Source organism: Sinohyriopsis cumingii, chromosome 14, assembly GCF_028554795.1.
Source record: "Sinohyriopsis cumingii isolate HCF-2022 chromosome 14, ASM2855479v2, whole genome shotgun sequence".
Classification (NCBI taxonomy): Eukaryota; Metazoa; Mollusca; class Bivalvia; order Unionida; family Unionidae; genus Sinohyriopsis; species Sinohyriopsis cumingii.
Window position 1 is genome coordinate 81,564,592 of NC_142974.1, and position 18,486 is coordinate 81,583,077.

Here is an 18,486-nt window from a genome sequence, read left to right on the forward strand (position 1 = left end):
AATTAGTGTGATACATTTGAAAATTTTGAACTCTTCAGATATAAGATAACTCTTACGATATATATATATATATAAATATATATATATATATATATATATATATATATATATATATATATATATATATATATATATATATATAGGAAATTACTAATGACCTGAATTTGTGGGAGATGTTTGGCAAATTGGCTACTTTTAGCCTCTCTCATGCCAGTATAGTGCAAGACAGAGGTGTCATTAATTTTAAGCCATGATATAGTCAATAATGATGATAAGATCATATATTTAAGTTCTGAAAAATCATACATAATATACATCAGAATCTGGTCCTAAAGCAAAATTGAGCTATAACATCATGATTCTTTTTTAAAATATGTTTGCTGATCATGATACCATACTACTATTTTGGAATTTAAGCTATGAGAGATAACACTTTAAGCAAAAATAAGCCAAAAGTTATCTGCCCAACTAGGTGGAGGTTGGGCAGAGTGATCTCACCTTTGTATATGGCAAAGCTCATGAATATCTCAGTAACTACTTCTGGTCTTGCTAAGAAGCATGCTCTCACTATGAGAGACCTCACAAAATCAAGAGTAAACTTTTGGAAGATAGACCATTACAAATTTGATGAGTCTTTTCACTTCTAAGTAAAGTATACTTGATCTATATTTCCAACTTTTTTCTTCTACTATGCCAACAACGTTCTCATTTTACAATTTTCTAGCACATTTTGTGCAAGTCTTTATACCGATAGAAAACACTTTATATGTATAATTCCATTATGACCAGGTACATACAGGTGAGTTTTCTATACCAAGGCATTCTTAGCATCTTGGCGCCAAGCTTCAATGATTTTACCTGTACAGAATGTCCTTGTCTCAGCCATCCTACAGAGTGTATTGTAAGTTATATTAGATCGCCCACTACCACTAATTTTCAGGTAAAACTTCACATGGTATGGGTTCAAAAAAAGAGATACAGGTCTCCACTGGCTTATAAGATCTGTCTTTCTATGGGTAGTATTCTCAATTATATTACACCTGGATGCTTCATTGTTTTATTAGATAATCTGCTATAACTAATTTCCAGGTAAAACATTTTAAGGTATAGCCCTGCACCGACATTGTGTTAAAAATTGGCCAGTGCAAGCCTACACAGGTTTGTACATTCTGCTATATTTGTCTTACAGAATCAGACCATAGGCAAAGTGCAGACATGCATAGGTAAGAACGAGGACTTCATGCGTCTAATGTGATAACCCATCCTCAGTGCGATAATTTCTGGCATACAAGGGAGATAAATCAGCAAATTATTTCAGCCAAAGTGAGCTGGAAATCGGCACCATCAGAGACAAAAGCCACCACAACAGGACTCATAATTATTAGCGGTTCCCATAGGCCTTGCCACTTCAGGGTTTGACTGTATATATATTGATAAAAAAGCGAGGGAAAGAGCAAAGCAAACAGCCAAAAGTATCCTCTCGCACAACAAATGCATGGACCAATTGTATAGATCAAACATCCCATAACCCTTTCCAACATAATGAATCAGAAGACATCCTCTATACACAAATGTCCTTTATTCATTTTGATCTGACTAGACCTTATACAGGGGATTATGTTAACTGTCCCAAGACACTCATTAATTATGATGCCAATCTTAGTACTTCATTTTCCAACAGCTGTCGCTTTGCAAATTTATCATGCCTTTGCCACTAGAAGGGACTCCTTAATCAGAGGCTGCTTGGAAGTCACATTATCAAATTAAGAGTGCTCTACAAGTTGAGCAAGTGGCTGACCTTGACACTCTTTGCCAGATAATTTTCAGGCATCACGAGTCGTTAGCCTCACTTTGTGCAAGTATTGACAATGATGCTCTTTCTGAAGCTCCTTCAACAGTTTTAGTCTATATTATGCAGCAGGGACACCAAACCTTCCAAGGTTCAACTGAAGTCATTTTCTGCCTTTTACATCTGGAGCTCAGCCCTCTTCCACCTACTCCATCAACTACCTGGATCAGGTCTCCAGTATGATGAGAAAAGAAGAATCCAACTTCATATTACATGTGCAGTCTGGCAGAGTTCAAAACATTTTGAATTGTCTTCATCATCAGTTATGAGATCCAAGCATCAACGGTCGTTTTTGTCACAAAAGTGCTTACCATTAAACATTCATCAGTGGTTCTGCAATTGCCGTACATCAGTGTTTCATTTGGACACCCAGCAGTCAGCCATGATATCGCAGCAATGACAAAGCCACACTCCATACATATGGATTTGGTAGCCTTTAATGATATTCAGCATTTGGTACAACTATTGTAGCCATGGGATCTATGTCCAACATACGGCTCTATGGCTATCACAAAGATATATGCCGGATCCGACTGACTGTAAGTGGACCTATTTACATAAGTTGGAATACCAAATTCTCAACTGTTGTCTCACCAGTTCTGGATCCACAAGTTTGGGCAGTTGATGCACAATCTCTAGATTGGAATTTAGAATAGCTTGGATGCACAGACCTACCATCCAACATCTCTGATTCCAGTGGCAAATAAACATTTCATCAATAACATTTGCTTTCTTAACTTGGTCAAGACAGTGAGAAAACAAGAGACTCAGGGTAATGACTCATCCTCATTGCATCACTCAGATGGGAGAAGCCATGAATCAATGAACTCATTAATCACAGGAAATGAAACTCCTTGGAAAATTGTGATTATTCAGGCCGTGAAGGAGATCACAATACACATCCAGTTATTTTTTTCTCAGAGATCTTTCATCACAAAGGGATCAACTCGATATGGTGGGACCTATATCCTTGGCACTACAGGTCACCTTTTGAGGTCGCTCAGCGGGTTCATTAGATGCAGCATTATGAGTTCCACTGGATTTGCAGGGTAGAGTGATTTTCCCTTTTTGAAGCTGCTCCCCAGCAAATGAAGTCTCTCCAGTCGGGTTATCTAGAAACTGTCTCACATAACTTAGTGGAACAGAGATGGCATCCCTTGGAGCAAGGGGATGTATCTCCTTCCATCTCTCAGCTATTCTTCTAAGGTATTAGGACTGGGTAGCATATTTAAAGAAGGAATTAATTTTTTTCTAGAAAAATAATTTTTCGAGAATACTTACCCAATCGTAATACACATACATCCTCCTAGCTTACCCATGGTTACATCCACATAGAGAGTGTGCCTTGTGCTCCAGTAGTAACAGAGATAAATATGGGATTTGCCACCAATCCCTATGCCGGACCACCACCTTGGTTCTTTTAGCTTCTTTTAGCTAAATGTGTTTATCTGCGTGGACTGTATTTGCAAGGTAGTAGTAGTTCTCCTAAGGTATTATGATTGGTTAAGTAATCTCAAAGAAACATATTTTGCTAGAAATAATTGGTATCTATATTCATCAGCAAATTGCAATGACTTCTTGTATATTGCATTTGGTGAAAAAAGATGCAATATTTGTAAGGAATAAATACATGAATCTAACTTTCTGAACAAATTCCTGAAGCAATTTTTTTTACAGAAATCTGAGCTGAAATATCAGGGATTTGTAAACAAAATGTGATGTAGTAACTGATTCTTAATCAAGGGTACCAGATTGTTAGTGACAACATAAGTAATTAAATTGGGACAAAAGTTGATTTTCAAGCATAATTCAGATGTGTTACACCTATCGAATGAAGGTTTACAACTAAAAACCACAACAGACTAATTAATTATTGAGCAGAATGTCAATGACTTTAATTGGGGAAGAGGGAGGTGTTTAGGATGGAGTGCCTTTTGGACCTTATGATTATATGGTAAGGTGACACTTCAGCTTTACTTGCTTGTTATATTGAGGTGACATTTCACCCATATCAAAGTTTGCAACCATCTTGTTTATGAATTTTCCATTGTGACAATAGTGTATAGCCATTTTTGCATAAGAATCCCTTGTATGCCTCTAGTTTACATCCAGTTTACAACCATTTTCTTTATATGAATTTCTGACCGACAACATTTTCCAACCAATTTGTGTACAAATATTTTGTATTTGATTTTCCTTGGTAAAGTCAATTTATCAGTAATTTTTAAGACTAGTCTTAATGTTTATGTAGCTAAAATGTGATGTGATACTGATGCATTAACAAATTGACATCGGTAAAACATGAGATTGGTGGAACATTTCCTGATTTTTTAGATGAAAATATAGAGCTCTGTTTGCCCAATACAAATGTTGTAGTGGGATATACCTTTTCAACTGCCTGTCTGATTTAATTTTGCTTTATGTCACTGAATTGCGGCAGTCATGATACATGAACATTTTTCTAATTTTGCTTTTTATTTCAGATGGATCAGATATATGGAAAGAGTCCAGACAAAGACAGGTACAATGGCACAGTGGTGGATGGCTTCAGGTGAGTGTGAATTGTTTCATTTTATTTGTAATTAGGACCCTACATCAAGATGTGGGAGTTCAATCGAAATTGCCTTTGGTTTCCATTTGTCTCCTCATGTCTCTCAGCCAATCGGTCAATCTATCAGTCCATCTGTCCAGTAGTCTATCAACACATATGTCCAGCTGTCTATCAACCCATCTGTCAATCCATCAGCTCATCAGTCAAACTAATGATCCATCTCCCCTTTTGTCTATCAATCCAGATGTATAATGAGCCATCAGATAATCTGTCGGTCTATCTTTCTGTTTCTCACCTCATCAGTCCATCTATCAGTCCATCTGTGTATCAGTCCATCTGTCTCTCAGACCATCCGTCAATCTGTCTGTCAGCACATTGGTCTATTCGTTCATCTGTCTATCGGCATATCTCTATTGGCAAATCTGTCTATCACCCTATCTGTCTATCAGCCTATCAGTCCATCTGTTTACCAGCTGCTCTATCTATCAGCCCATCTGTCTATCATTTTCTCCATCTGTCAGTCCATCTATTAATCAGCTTATGAGTTTGATTAAAATATGTCAGGAAATTTTACAAAATCCAAAAACTAATTTAAGCATTTAGTTCAAACTTGTCATCATATTTCTTCTGTCATACAACAATGTAGTATAATGGCACATTCAGTCAGCATAACTATTTTATTGCTTCAAATTCCATATGTACCTTGAATGTTTTAAATGACAATACCTTATTACTGTAAGAATACTCACTGAAATAGAGCCATGCAATCAAATGTACCCTTAACTAGTTTTGGTCATTAAGGTGTTTGATGTACTTATAAAGACATGAATGACATCTTGATTATTAAAACTCAGTTCTGTCGCATACCCCTTTTTGTAACATTCACAGTTGCTCAGTCTAATTTTTATTTCAAAATTGCATTTAGTTCCAAATCAGGAAATAAAATATGATGTTTATAAAATTCTTATTTAGAGCTCTGATATGACGTGTCAGTTTCATAATAGACAGTTGCTGCTGCTGTGCCAGTAATGTGGATATATGTGGTGTACTATGCTGTACGTTGCGTCTTCCATCATTACATAATATTTGATTGTTGCTTCCGTGAATGGTTGGTTGTTAGAGTGCCATTGTTAAATTAATCAACCACTGCCGTTGTGCTAGTAATAAATGATGTTTGGTTATAAGTTGTGTCTTCAGAACTTAGGAGTTTTTTTCTCACTATTTTTCATAAACCTAAATAGTGTAATATAATATACAAAATGGTCCTTCCTTATGACAATACAGTAAAATTGACTGAGACATCACTTTTGGGTCTGGAGAGAATCAGGATCTACCATCATACTGAGTCACATCAGACAAATACTGTGCTTTTATTATTTGCCATGGGATATCAATGTTCACAGATTTCATAGTTGCTGCAAACCATAGATTTAAAGAAAAAAAAGCTATGTTCCTTTTGTGGAAATATTAGGATTCCTTATTTCATCCATGAATTCAAGTACTGATGAAAGTATTTTTGGACATTCTTGCTCATGAACAAATGAATTCACATTGGGAGGAACAAACTATGGGGGATTATCAATATGTGTTCACCATCACATTCATTGTCCTTTTTCATACTTATTTCTGAGCTTATGTTTATCAAGCAAATAATCTTTGGTTATAATACATACAGTAGCAGCGCACCTTTAATGAAGAGTGTGGTTGTCCCTGTAAGCAGTAGAGCATTTATCAGAACAAAGTTGTCCTTATAAAGCCCTTCTGTATAACACAACTTTTTTAAAGATGGGCATGGTCATGACCCCATTCATTTCATTGCTGAAATTTTATTTTGCCATTCCTACTGGAATTATATAAAGTAATATTCGTTCCTGGTTATTCAGAATGAGTTATGATGTGATTGAACATCAATAAATATCCTGTTTTTCAGTTTTTGACTTGGAGAATTTGGATTTGGAATTCATTCTGTTCATACTTTTGGGGCAGTATTTATTTTGTGTATCAAAATATTGTTTGCATTACTAAAAATAGTGACAAAGTGTATGTGCTTGCTAAAATTAGAAATTATATCTATATCCACATGCTTTAATGTCAGTTTTATATGTCAAGGGAGGTAACTTAGTGTTAGTTAAATAATTAGACATGACTGTAATTATCTGTTATGGATATTATACCACAGATTATCATTCTTGACAATAGTAGAAAATGCTTTTAAAATGGTCTCAGTTAATGCCTGAAAAAATGTTTCATTTATTTCTATAAATTCTTTGTAACATATAAAAAAAATGGACAAGTATTAAGATTATGTAAAGAAGTATATATTATGATAGTAAGAGGGATCATGAATGGCAGTTTGTTTCTCCATGTTATTTTACGTAAACTAGAATCTCTTGAATCATTCAAGACAACATTATCTTCAGTACTTTGATTTTATATTTTAATGATACCGCTTAACACTCGCTAACTGATAATGTGGGTCTCTTTAGCAGCATATTCCTTTGTAAACAATGGCAAGGAGATTTGCCTTGTTATTCTTTTCTTGTACCCAAATGCATGACAGTACACCCTGTTGCCCTGAAAATGTACCCTGTTGCCCAGCTAATTAAATTGTTTCTTTGCATGTCACAAAATTGTACCATTATTTGAACCTTGGCCAAGTCATACCAAAGACATATAAAAATGGTACTTGTAGCTGCCTCGCTTAGTGCTCAGCATTAAGAGGTTAGTGCTAGGCCTGGTGTCACGTTAATGTGACTGGCTGGGACCTGATGCTACATGTCTGAGTCATGATGTCTCAGTGCTAGGAATCACTATAAACTGTCACACCACAGAAATCATAGCGATATGACTGCAAGATTGTTAAAATTACATTAAAAATCCAAATCACACACACACAATTCTTTAAACAAATAAACATTTCATTAATAACATTTGCTTTCTTAACAAAGTCTAATATTTCTTTTTAATAAAAAAATGGAAAGAAGAACTTGGCCAGGACAGTGAGAAGTACTTTTAGCAATGTATTTCAATTGGCAGATGAGCCATTTGGCTCTTGAAGGTGGTATTATATTGTGTCAAGAACCCTAATAGGAGAATCATATCCTGTCTTATTTAATCAAGAGATTTTATCGCTGTAGTTATAAAGAAGCTTTGTCTTCCTCTATATGCCATGATATAAAAAAAATACAGTGGCTGTTTGATACTCGATTCAAATCAATAAATTTTTCATCTGTTTTATAATCCACTAAGTATCAAGTTTTTATTAATGTATTACACTGAATGTGTTTAATTTAGTCTACTAGAGTTTTTTGATTGTAACGGTTTTATTTATGTTTTCTTTCATTTTCTGTTGTAGGAGTGGCAGTACAGTTGTCAAATGTAGAATCTTTTTTATTGGCACATATATTCAAGAAATTGACCCATCGGCAAAATCTAATAATGGGCAGGAAGGGGAGGTAATACGTGAAACTGAAATTAACCCCATGGTTACAGCAAACCTGATAAAACTAATGAAGGATGAGCTACCCGATCTACTTGGAACAAATTTGACAGCAACACCAGAATTACAATGTAATTTTCTATTTCTTTGCATTATTTTATTTTTTATTGTCTTTTACCTTGAAACATTGTTTCATATTTAGTCATGCCTAGTTACTTTTTGTTGTTGTTGTCCAACAAGGAATGGCTTGACAATGCTACATTTGTGCTGATTTAGGTATTACTGAATGGATGGATGATGCTACACCAGTGCTAGAGTAGTCATTTCTGAATATATTTCTTAATTTGTCTATCATGTTGGTGTTGTTGTGTATAGTTCAGTGTCGTTAATATGGGATTCATAATTCTGGCACTTCTTGTATCTCACACTCACAAAACAAGGGCGTTGACATGGCATTAAAGGTTTTAGTCTCTGGCAGACCTTGGTGGAGTGGGGTGGAGAAATGGTTAGTCTTGGGTGGACTAGACTCTAGTTGGGTGACTCGTTTCAGGCTAGGGAAAATTGGGAATAATCTCTTACCCATACAAGACATGTTTACTCATAGATCTGAGAACTCTTTCAATTCTTTGTCAAACTTGTCCCCAAAATCTGAGACTTACTAATTACCTTGGCATTTGTTATAGAATCTCTTTATTAGAGAGTAATATTTGGCCAACAGTGAATGTGCAGAAGGATCTCTCCTATGTATAGGTATAAGTAGCAAGTCCTGTAAATATCTCAGTTACTACTTTCTATTTATTAAAAGATACTGATGTTATAATGTTACGAGTTGGTACAAGAGTCCCTTTAGGGAAATGATGCACCACTGGCTGAAAAGAACTTTTAAACATGCAAGATAGGTCCAATTCTTCTGTCCTTTTACGTTTAGCTGCTCATTGTCAAAAACCATCTCTGATAACATTCAAAAACTTTGACATCATATATATAATAAGAAAATATTTTCTTACATGTTTGAGTTAACATGTTCATGTTGTCAGTGAATTAAAATTTGCTTTCTCAAGGCATTTGACCATGAACAATGAATCATCAATAGATCATTGAATTCGGCTCTGGCAATGTTAAGATACACCAACATGTTAAGTTTGGTTCAATCTACAAAACAATATTGTTAAAGAAAGAAAAAGACGTTACTAAAGTGGTGTCATTCGAGGCATTCTTCTGACACTTCCAAAAACTGAATTTGATAAAATGCCATTCACACTTGCTTGTGTCATCATACCAATACAGTTAAAATCTTTGACCTTAAGGTCTGTATCACTGTGTTATCATACCAATACAGTTAAAATCTTTGACCTTAAGGTCTATATCATTGTGTTATCATACCAATACAATTAAAATATTTGACCTTAAGGTCTATATCATTGTGTTATCATACCAATACAGTTAAAATCTTTGACCTTAAGGTCTATATCATTGTGTTATCATACCAATACAGTTAAAATCTTTGACCTTAAGGTCTATATCATTGTGTTATCATACCAATACAATTAAAATATTTGACCTTAAGGTTGTTGTTGTTGTTGTTGTGGGGTTTAACGCCATTTTTCAGCACGATGGGCTATACATGGCGGCCAGTATTAATGGTGGAGGAAGAACCCGGAAAACTCCGGAAAGAACCACCGACCCACGAGAAGCTACTGGCAAGCTTTCTCACATGCCCACATTGGCTGAATCTTAGACTCGAACCGCCGCAGACAGAGGTGAGATGGCAGTGATCCGTAACGAAGAGCGCTTTAGACCACTCGGACACTCGGGGCCCCTGACCTTAAGGTCTGTATCATTGTGTTATCATACCAATACAATTAAAATATTTGACCTTAAGGTCTGTATCATTGTGTTATCATACCAATACAGTTAAAATCTTTGACCTTAAGGTCTATATCATTGTGTTATCATACCAATACAATTAAAATCTTTGACCTTAAGGTCTATATCATTGTGTTATCATACCAATACAGTTAAAATCTTTGACCTTAAGGTCTATATCATTGTGTTATCATACCAATACAGTTAAAATCTTTGACCTTAAGGTCTATATCATTGTGTTATCATACCAATACAGTTAAAATCTTTGACCTTAAGGTCTATATCATTGTGTTATCATACCAATACTGTTAAAATCTTTGACCTTAAGGTCTATATCATTGTGTTATCATACCAATACAGTTAAAATCTTTGACCTTAAGGTCTATATCATTGTGTTATCATACCAATACAATTAAAATCTTTGACCTTAAGGTCTGTATCATTGTATCACTGGAATGCAGCTAACTACAAAGTCTGAACAAAGAGTGTTTATGTCTTCAAATGCTCAATGAATGACAAAAATGCAAGAAATGACATTCGACTTGACTCCAGGTCCTGTAGATTTGATTTTAAAAGATTTATACACAAGCTGACTAATATGTAGTCAGACCTGCATCCTTTTCATCAAGACATGTTTTAGTGGAGACTGTTAATTATGTAATACATGTAGTGATAACATTTTTCAGATGGTGAGGTCAGATGAGCACAATTTCTTGTCACGACCAGCTAAATATTGTCAGTAAGAAAGTTTGTTTCTTTTGAATATCAGTATAACCATTCAAAGTGGAGAAGAAGCTGCATGTTAAAAGAATCTGTTACATTTCGGGAGGCTGTATTAGAATCATTTCCATTTACAGTGCAATACATATATTGAGAAGTGTTCAGTTAAAACCCTTCTTTGTGAACATATGTACAGTTAAATAGTTATAACTAGGTTTTCAAGATGGCTGCCATGGTAGCCATATTGGATCTGGGTACACGCTTGGGTGCAATTCATGCAAAATTTTCACCAAATTTGCAAATGAAGCAAAATTTATTTTGCTTTTTTCGGAGCTGATGTTGCCAATTTCCCTCATTTTTTCATGCCAATGAGTGCTTTCATATACTAATTACTGGTACAGTATCAACTCTTACATCTTTCTTATCTTCAATAAGCAAAGTTGAAAGATGAGAGCTTTGTAGATAAACCACAACTATAGGTTACTTTGTGGTGGTTGATAGGTTGATTGCTAGCAAAAATGAAGACAATGATTTCATATTTCAACCTGGAAAAATAGGATGAAAGGATTTATATTTCAATACATGTTCTGATTTTGGAAAATAACCTTTTTTCGAGATGACCATCTTTTGCAAAAACAATGTTGTGCCACAATTTTACAGAGTTAAAGTAGCAATAATATTAATGTTCTCATTAATTATAATTAATGAGTTATTAATTAGTAGAGAATTATTTCTTGTGTTTACTATCAGTAGTCTTGCTGAATCTTTACTAAACATTCCCACAAAATGCGGATTGCTGACAACTGTAACATTACTATCCAATGGATAATTGAACTTATGGGAGCTATTATTCTAACGAAATTTAGAAGCCTAGGGCTATCATCAAATGTATTAGCCACATGCAGGCAGACAACCACTAATTTCGAGCCCTGCTGTTTATCTCATAATAAGCAGTAATAATTAGAGATTAAAGATGGCTACCATAGCAGATTTATTGATGTTAGATTGTCACCATTTATATTTAGGGATAACATGACATCGTCAGTCATGTTATATTTAAAATCTCAGGACATCCAGTATCATATGGCCAGAATGATGGCCACGTTGGAAATATTGTTTTAGCTCCTTATCATTAACGGGTCATCATACTGCCCTCTTCTAATGTATAGTTGGTTCTAAATGACTTGGTGACAATCTGACATCCAGAATGTCTACCATGAATGTCTGCCAATCTGAAATCCATAATGTCTGCCATGAATGTCTGCCAATCTGAAATCCAGAATATCTACCATGAATGTCTGCCAATCTGAAATCCAGAATGTCTACCATGAATGTCTGCCAGTCTGACATCCAGAATGTCTACCATGAATGTCTGCCAATCTGACATCCAGAATGTCTACCATGAATGTCTGCCAATCTGACATCCAGTATGACAAACATGATGGACATCTTAAAGATGAGCTACTCATGAGTTCATAACAACATTTTATGCTTCTTCAATATTGAATTTTAGAATGCTCTGTATACATAAATATAGTAATTGTTTTGCGATGTTTATCCTTGTCTCAGCTCATGGAATAATCAACATTTCATACATAAGCAGATTTATACTGGGTTTACAAGACTTAGTAAAGCCATGCATGCAGCAGAATTTGTGCTGCCTTTTTTATATTGGCCTTCATATTGAAAATGTTCTTCTATGTTCTTTTAATCACAGTGGTTACAATAACCAATGCAACAGCAACCACTCAGAAATTAACAACTGCTGCCACAACAACTACCAAATCAGCAACTGATGCTCCAGCAACTGAACAACCAACAACTCATAAACAAGAACTCTCAACTGATAAAACAACTGACTCTGTAACCACAAAAACAAACATTATCAAGGAAACAACCACTATTATGACAACTGCACTGACCACTGCAGCTATAACATCACAGCCAACAACTACCACTACCACCACAACAACCAGCACACCAACCACTGCAGCTACAACATCAAAGTCAAGCACTACCATTACTTCCACAACAACCAGCACATTAACCACAACCACCAGAACTGGTGTCACCAAACCCTCAACAACACTTCAACCTACCACATCTCTCAAAACACTAACACCAACAACTACAAGTACAACAACACCAAAAGCAATTATCACAAGTACCACAACAACACCAAAAGCAACTAACACAAGCACCACAACAACACCACAACCAACTATCACAAGTGCCACAACAACACCAACACTAACTACAAGCACCACAATAACACCTAAACCAGCTACCATTAGTTCCACAACACCAAACCGAACTATCACAAGTAAAATAGCAATAGCAACATCAAAACCAACAACTACCATAACACCTGAGCTGACAACAGCACCAAATACATGTGATATATTTGGTAAGTTTTATGCATATTATATGTAAAAACAAAACTTTTTAGTCTGCTTTGACTTTATCAAACTACTTAATAGCCATTAATTCAGGTTTGATGTTTTATAATTTTTAATAGTATGCATCCTTTTTTACATCTATAATAAATAGTTATTTGCAACGCCTTCCTTCCATGTGTCTATCTGCACCTGACTGCACCATGATAACTGTAATAGTTGATATATTTCACAACTCATTTAATTCTAGATCTTTTAAGTGTTGTTGGAATACTTGATAATTCAACTAAGTTTAGATATGAAAATATGGTTGGTATACTTGATATTTGATTTTATTTCACATCTAGAAGTATGGTTGGTATACTTGATATTTCATTTTATTTCACATCTATAAGTATGGTTGGTATACTTGATAACTCACATAATTTCACATCTATAAGTATGGTTGGTATACTTGATATTTCATTTTATTTCACATCTAGAAGTATGGTTGGTATACTTGATAACTCACATAATTTTAGATCTTGAAGTACGGTTATCAGTTCAGATGTATCACTATGGTAGAGTTGAGATTAGGTGTAGAAACAGTGGTGATGAATGGGGGACCATCTGTGATGATATGTGGGATGAATTGGATGCCAAAGTTGTTTGCCGTCATCTTGGTTATTCGTAAGTAAAGAGTAATACATACATACATACATACATACATATGTATGTGTGTGTGTGTGTATTTAACCTTGCTAATCTGGATAAATTCATTCCCAGAAAATATCTCTGGATATTATAAGTTTTTCAGTAAATTGAATCATGTACAATTTTATTTTACGATGTCATCACATTATATACATGTACATGTATGTGCTTGCTACACATGTATATTCAATAATAGTTGAAAAGAATAATAACTCAGGCTTTTGATATGTGTGTATTTCATTGTATAACACACACCTGTACATAAACATAAGTTTAAACAATTATTCACAAGTTATTTCTTTGCTGGCCAGAATATTATCGAATCCTCTACATTGGTTGATGGTGTCACCATAACACATGCAATGTAAACTGAACAATGAATTAAAACTGATATCTTGCAGTTAATTGCATTATGGTATACTAATACAATAGAGTCATTTTACAAGTCATATTTTACAACAGTTATAGCTGCTAATAAGCCAATAATTGACATTGCATGTTATTCTGAAAGGAAACAATCGAAAGCTGAAAGCTATAAACTTTATTTGTACAGCCATCTCAACAAACTATGACGATTACATTTAATTTACAAACAGCAAAGAGACATAATGCCAAACATAATATGTTAACCATATGTTATATTAAAAGCATGGATGATTTGATCCCAGTGTGCTTATTTAATTGTTATCACCCCTATCAGCGAGTAACAAAAACCGATATCTGTATGCAATCACTGGTTACAATCTGGCCACACACTTTGCCTTATCAGTTTATAACTTTATACTATAATTTAACCAATAAAAGATTGATAAATTAACACACCTGTAAATTTGATTGGCAAATCTGTGTTATTCGAATGACTATATTCTTCATATTTTCTTATTTTTGGGCCAATTATTTTTGGACTATCAGGGCTAGTTTTACGGTAAATTGACACTTTGGTACAAATTTTGATATCGAGATTTTGGGATTAATAAGCAAATTAACATTTAGGAATTCTGTTGAAATATTTCCAGATAGGGAAGGATTCTGCATAAATGGCGTCTAGATTAATGAAGCTTATATGTATTATTTTTGTAGCATTATATATATATATATATAAATTTTATAAGATAATAATTTTTTATGTCAACAAATTTTGAGTTCAAATCTGTCTCCACTAAATTTGTGTTGGAAACACTTGAAATTTTTTATCACATAACTGTCACCATTACTGCCATCATGATGTTGCATCACAACACACTGTGAAAATGATACCAGTTTGTGCAATGGTAATTATGAAATTCATGCTTATTGTGTTATGTATAGACGATTTAATTTATATTTGATTTAATTTAATTGTTTGTTTGTTAGTTTTACATTTGTTTTTATTCAATTACATGTTATTGTAATGTAACTTTATTAACTGGATTTGACATTGTCCAGAAATTCAGCTCAGTTCTGTTTGACCCGACTGTTTTTCATAAGCAACTAATAATATAAACTTTGAATCTAATGCTGACTGAGTTTCCGACCTTGATTCAGAACAGTAAGAATTGAAGAAAACAATTTTTTTAATACATTTTTATTCTTTCTCAGAGTAAGATTCATAAAGTGAAATTGAGGCCATAATTGGAGTACATGACAAATAACATGTATCAGTTGGGTTTTTACACAGGATTGACCCACATATTGGCATCTGTTTTATTTCATAGCAAGATTTATTATTGATGTTTTGAGAAAGAACAGTTATTACTTGCCTTAACACTGGAGACGTCCATGATGTTTTATGTTGTGACCAGATTTTGGGCTAAATATTTTGTTTTCTTCAAATTATTTGGATTCCAAGAGATTATTTTTCCCTGGATATACTTGTGCTCTAAATTAATTCTTGGACAAGGACAGTTATCAAAATTTACACAGAATTCAAATGCTGGAATGGTATTTTCTGTGCTTCAACAAAGAACTGTTGACACATCAGTACGAAGCTGACCACATCATTCACCATCATCTTCCATTTTGAATTTCATCGGGTTTCAAACTCAGTTTCATTAGGACTTTTTATTACTAAGACTGGATTATTTTCGGATTTGATTCATAAAACCGCAGGTTCTTTTTCTCATTTTTCTAGAAAAATAAATTATCTGTTAAATTTTACAAAGCTTGTTGTCATCACTTTTTTCTTGTTACATTTTGAAATAGCCTAAACACGTAACAATTGGACCATAACAAAAATTCGTTTTTTAGAGAGGACACGGAGGCATATTCATACAGAGGTGCTTACTTTGGGCAAGGATCAGGTCCCATCAGAATCAACAGAGTGGACTGCCAAGGAGATGAGCAGTATCTCTCCAACTGTACATCCCAACGATTGGGAAATATACACTGTACACATGTTCAGGATGCTGGCGTGTCTTGTGGTAAGGCCGAATAGTAGTTTTGAAGTTAATAGATATATTTGAACATTTGTAATTAATAGAAAGCATTTGAACAGAAGCATTGTAATGCCTATATTCTATCATGTGATGATACTGGGTAACTGATGAAGAATGCTGAATTGCAGAGCAATTACTAAACCACTCTGATATGTAGGTTCTAGCTTAGTTAAACTTAGACATTTTATTAATTAAAATGACAAAGAGTTTTAACAATTATATTATTTTATAACCCATAATACAGCGATGCTAATTTTTCTAACTTTTGAAAATTATATTGATGAAATCCCAGAATTAAAAATATTATCGTATAATATATTTCAAAAGCAGGCATTTACCCTGTTGACATAGGTACAGGGAAAATGGTTTATGCACAGCAAGACAATACTGAATTGTACGAGAAAAGATTTAATACATGCATTATAAGAAATATAGGATATGTGAGTACATGTATATGCATTGAGTCTCTCTCTCTCTCTCTCTCATGCCTCTATTCATTATTACCAATATTCTAAAACATCAAACTCATAACTAAAATAACAGTAATACTTAGTTAAAATATTTAAAAATACTTTGCTTTCTCTGTGGGGGGCTACTCATGGGTTAGAACCTGACTATAAAAGAGTGATTCCCAATTGGTGCTAGGCTAATCCCAGCATTACAGAGTATTCTTCAAGTAAATCTATGCTAGGCTGGTTGCAGCATTTATGTGTATTCTGGGCTGATCCCAGATCAAGTATAATTGGCACTAGGCTGATCCTAGCATTAAAGTGTAATCTGGGCTGATCCAAGCTTCTGTAGACTGCTAGGCTGATTCCAGCTCAAGTAAAATCTGAGCTAGGCTGATCTCAGCATTCAAGTTTATTCTGGGCTGATCCCAGCTTAAGTAGACTATGTACTACTCTGATCCCAGTATGCTACTGTATTCCGGGCTGATCTTAGCTAAATCTATGCTAGGCTGATCCCTGCATAAGAATGTATTTTGGGTTGATGCCAGATTCATAGAATAGAGCTAGGCTGATCCCAGCAAGAAAAAATAGTCTTATTTGTTTTTCCTATTTAAAACTGTAAAAGAAATGTATTTAATGGGCAAGACATTTGCATTATTTGTATAGCTTATGAGTATCCGACTGAGGAAAAAATGCCAAATTGAATTTGATATTAAAATATATCAAATGAGAGCTCCCAAGAGGATTGGAATATGAAAATCCATTTGTAAGGACTGGTGTCCAAAGCACATCTAACCCATAGGAAACATTTTGGTCATACCCACCCCACGTGATCCTCCCACAACCCACATGAAGGCAGCAAGTAAAGAGACTAATTCCATAATTCCCTGTCTGCCTCTCAGTTTCAAGACAATGTACATGTACAACATACCTATACAAGTATTAATCAATGACTAAGCCTTATAATTTGACATTACATCAGCTTACCACACCAACAAATTCCTCCTTAATGTTTGTTATCAGACAAAGCCCATCACAAAATTGGCAGTTTGTACCTAAAATAACTCATTATCATCAAGTTGTGCACAAACTAAAATTTAATAAATTATAATTTTATGCACAATAAAAACTATGGAAGTATAAGAGGAAAGATTTAATATATGCATCGTAAGAAAATATATGATACACGAGTATATGCATTCGTTTTTTATTACTCACTCTCTAATCCTTTCTCTCAAACTATTCATTATTACCAAAATTCTACAACATCAACATCGTAACTAAAATAACATCAACACTTAAATTGTTTTAAATAGTTGGCTCTCTCTTTAGGGGCTGCTCATGGGTTAGAATCGGAATGTACAAGACTATGATTCCCAGCATTACAGTGTATTCTGGTCTGATTCCAGCTCAAGTAGAATCAGTGCTAGGCTCATTCCAGCACACAAAAAAATCAGTGCTAGGCTGATCCCAGCATTTGATTGTATTCTGGGCTGATCCCAGCTTAAGGTATGCTGTGTGCATAGCTGATCACAGTATAATAGTGTATTCAGGTGTGCTGATCCCACCTTCAGGTAAATCTATGCTATGCTGATCTCAGTATTATAGTGTATTCTGGGCTAATCCCAGCTCAAGTATAAATGGTGCTATGCTGATCCCAGCATTAAAGTATAATCTGGACTGACTGCAGCTTCCATAGACAGCTGTAGTCTGATCCCAGCTTAAGGAAATTGTGTGATAGGTTGATCCCAGAATTCCAGTGTATCCTGGGTTGATCCCAGCTTAAGTAGACTATGTGCTAGGCTGATCCCAACATGCTTTTGTATTCTGGGCTAATCCCATCTCAACTAACTCTATGCAAGGCTGATTCCTGCATCAGAGTGTATTCTGGGTTGATCCCAGATTAGTGGAATAGAGAGCTAGGCTGATCCCAGCATAAAGAAAGTATTATTTTTCCTACTTAAAACTGTAAAAGAAATGTATTAAATGGGCATGACCTTTATGTGCTATAGCAATGTATAGGTAACCAATTGGGGGAAAATGCCAACTAGCAATGTGTTCCTAAAATAACTCAAGATCATCAAGTTGTGCATAGACTAAAACTTAATA

At 34.6% G+C, this 18,486-nt stretch overlaps 1 protein-coding gene across 1 annotated transcript in view; it reads left to right on the top strand.

Annotated features, from left to right (window-relative positions):
- Positions 1–18,486, top strand: part of LOC149784233 (MAM and LDL-receptor class A domain-containing protein 1-like) — a 262,408-nt gene that overhangs the window by 23,649 nt on the left and 220,273 nt on the right. The window contains exons 5-11 of the mRNA XM_089932965.1: positions 1,190–1,223; positions 2,321–2,388; positions 4,333–4,400; positions 7,756–7,970; positions 12,143–12,832; positions 13,343–13,490; positions 15,741–15,913. Coding sequence (XP_089789091.1) covers positions 1,190–1,223; positions 2,321–2,388; positions 4,333–4,400; positions 7,756–7,970; positions 12,143–12,832; positions 13,343–13,490; positions 15,741–15,913 — 1,396 coding nt within the window. The remainder of the gene's footprint in view (positions 1–1,189; positions 1,224–2,320; positions 2,389–4,332; positions 4,401–7,755; positions 7,971–12,142; positions 12,833–13,342; positions 13,491–15,740; positions 15,914–18,486) is intronic.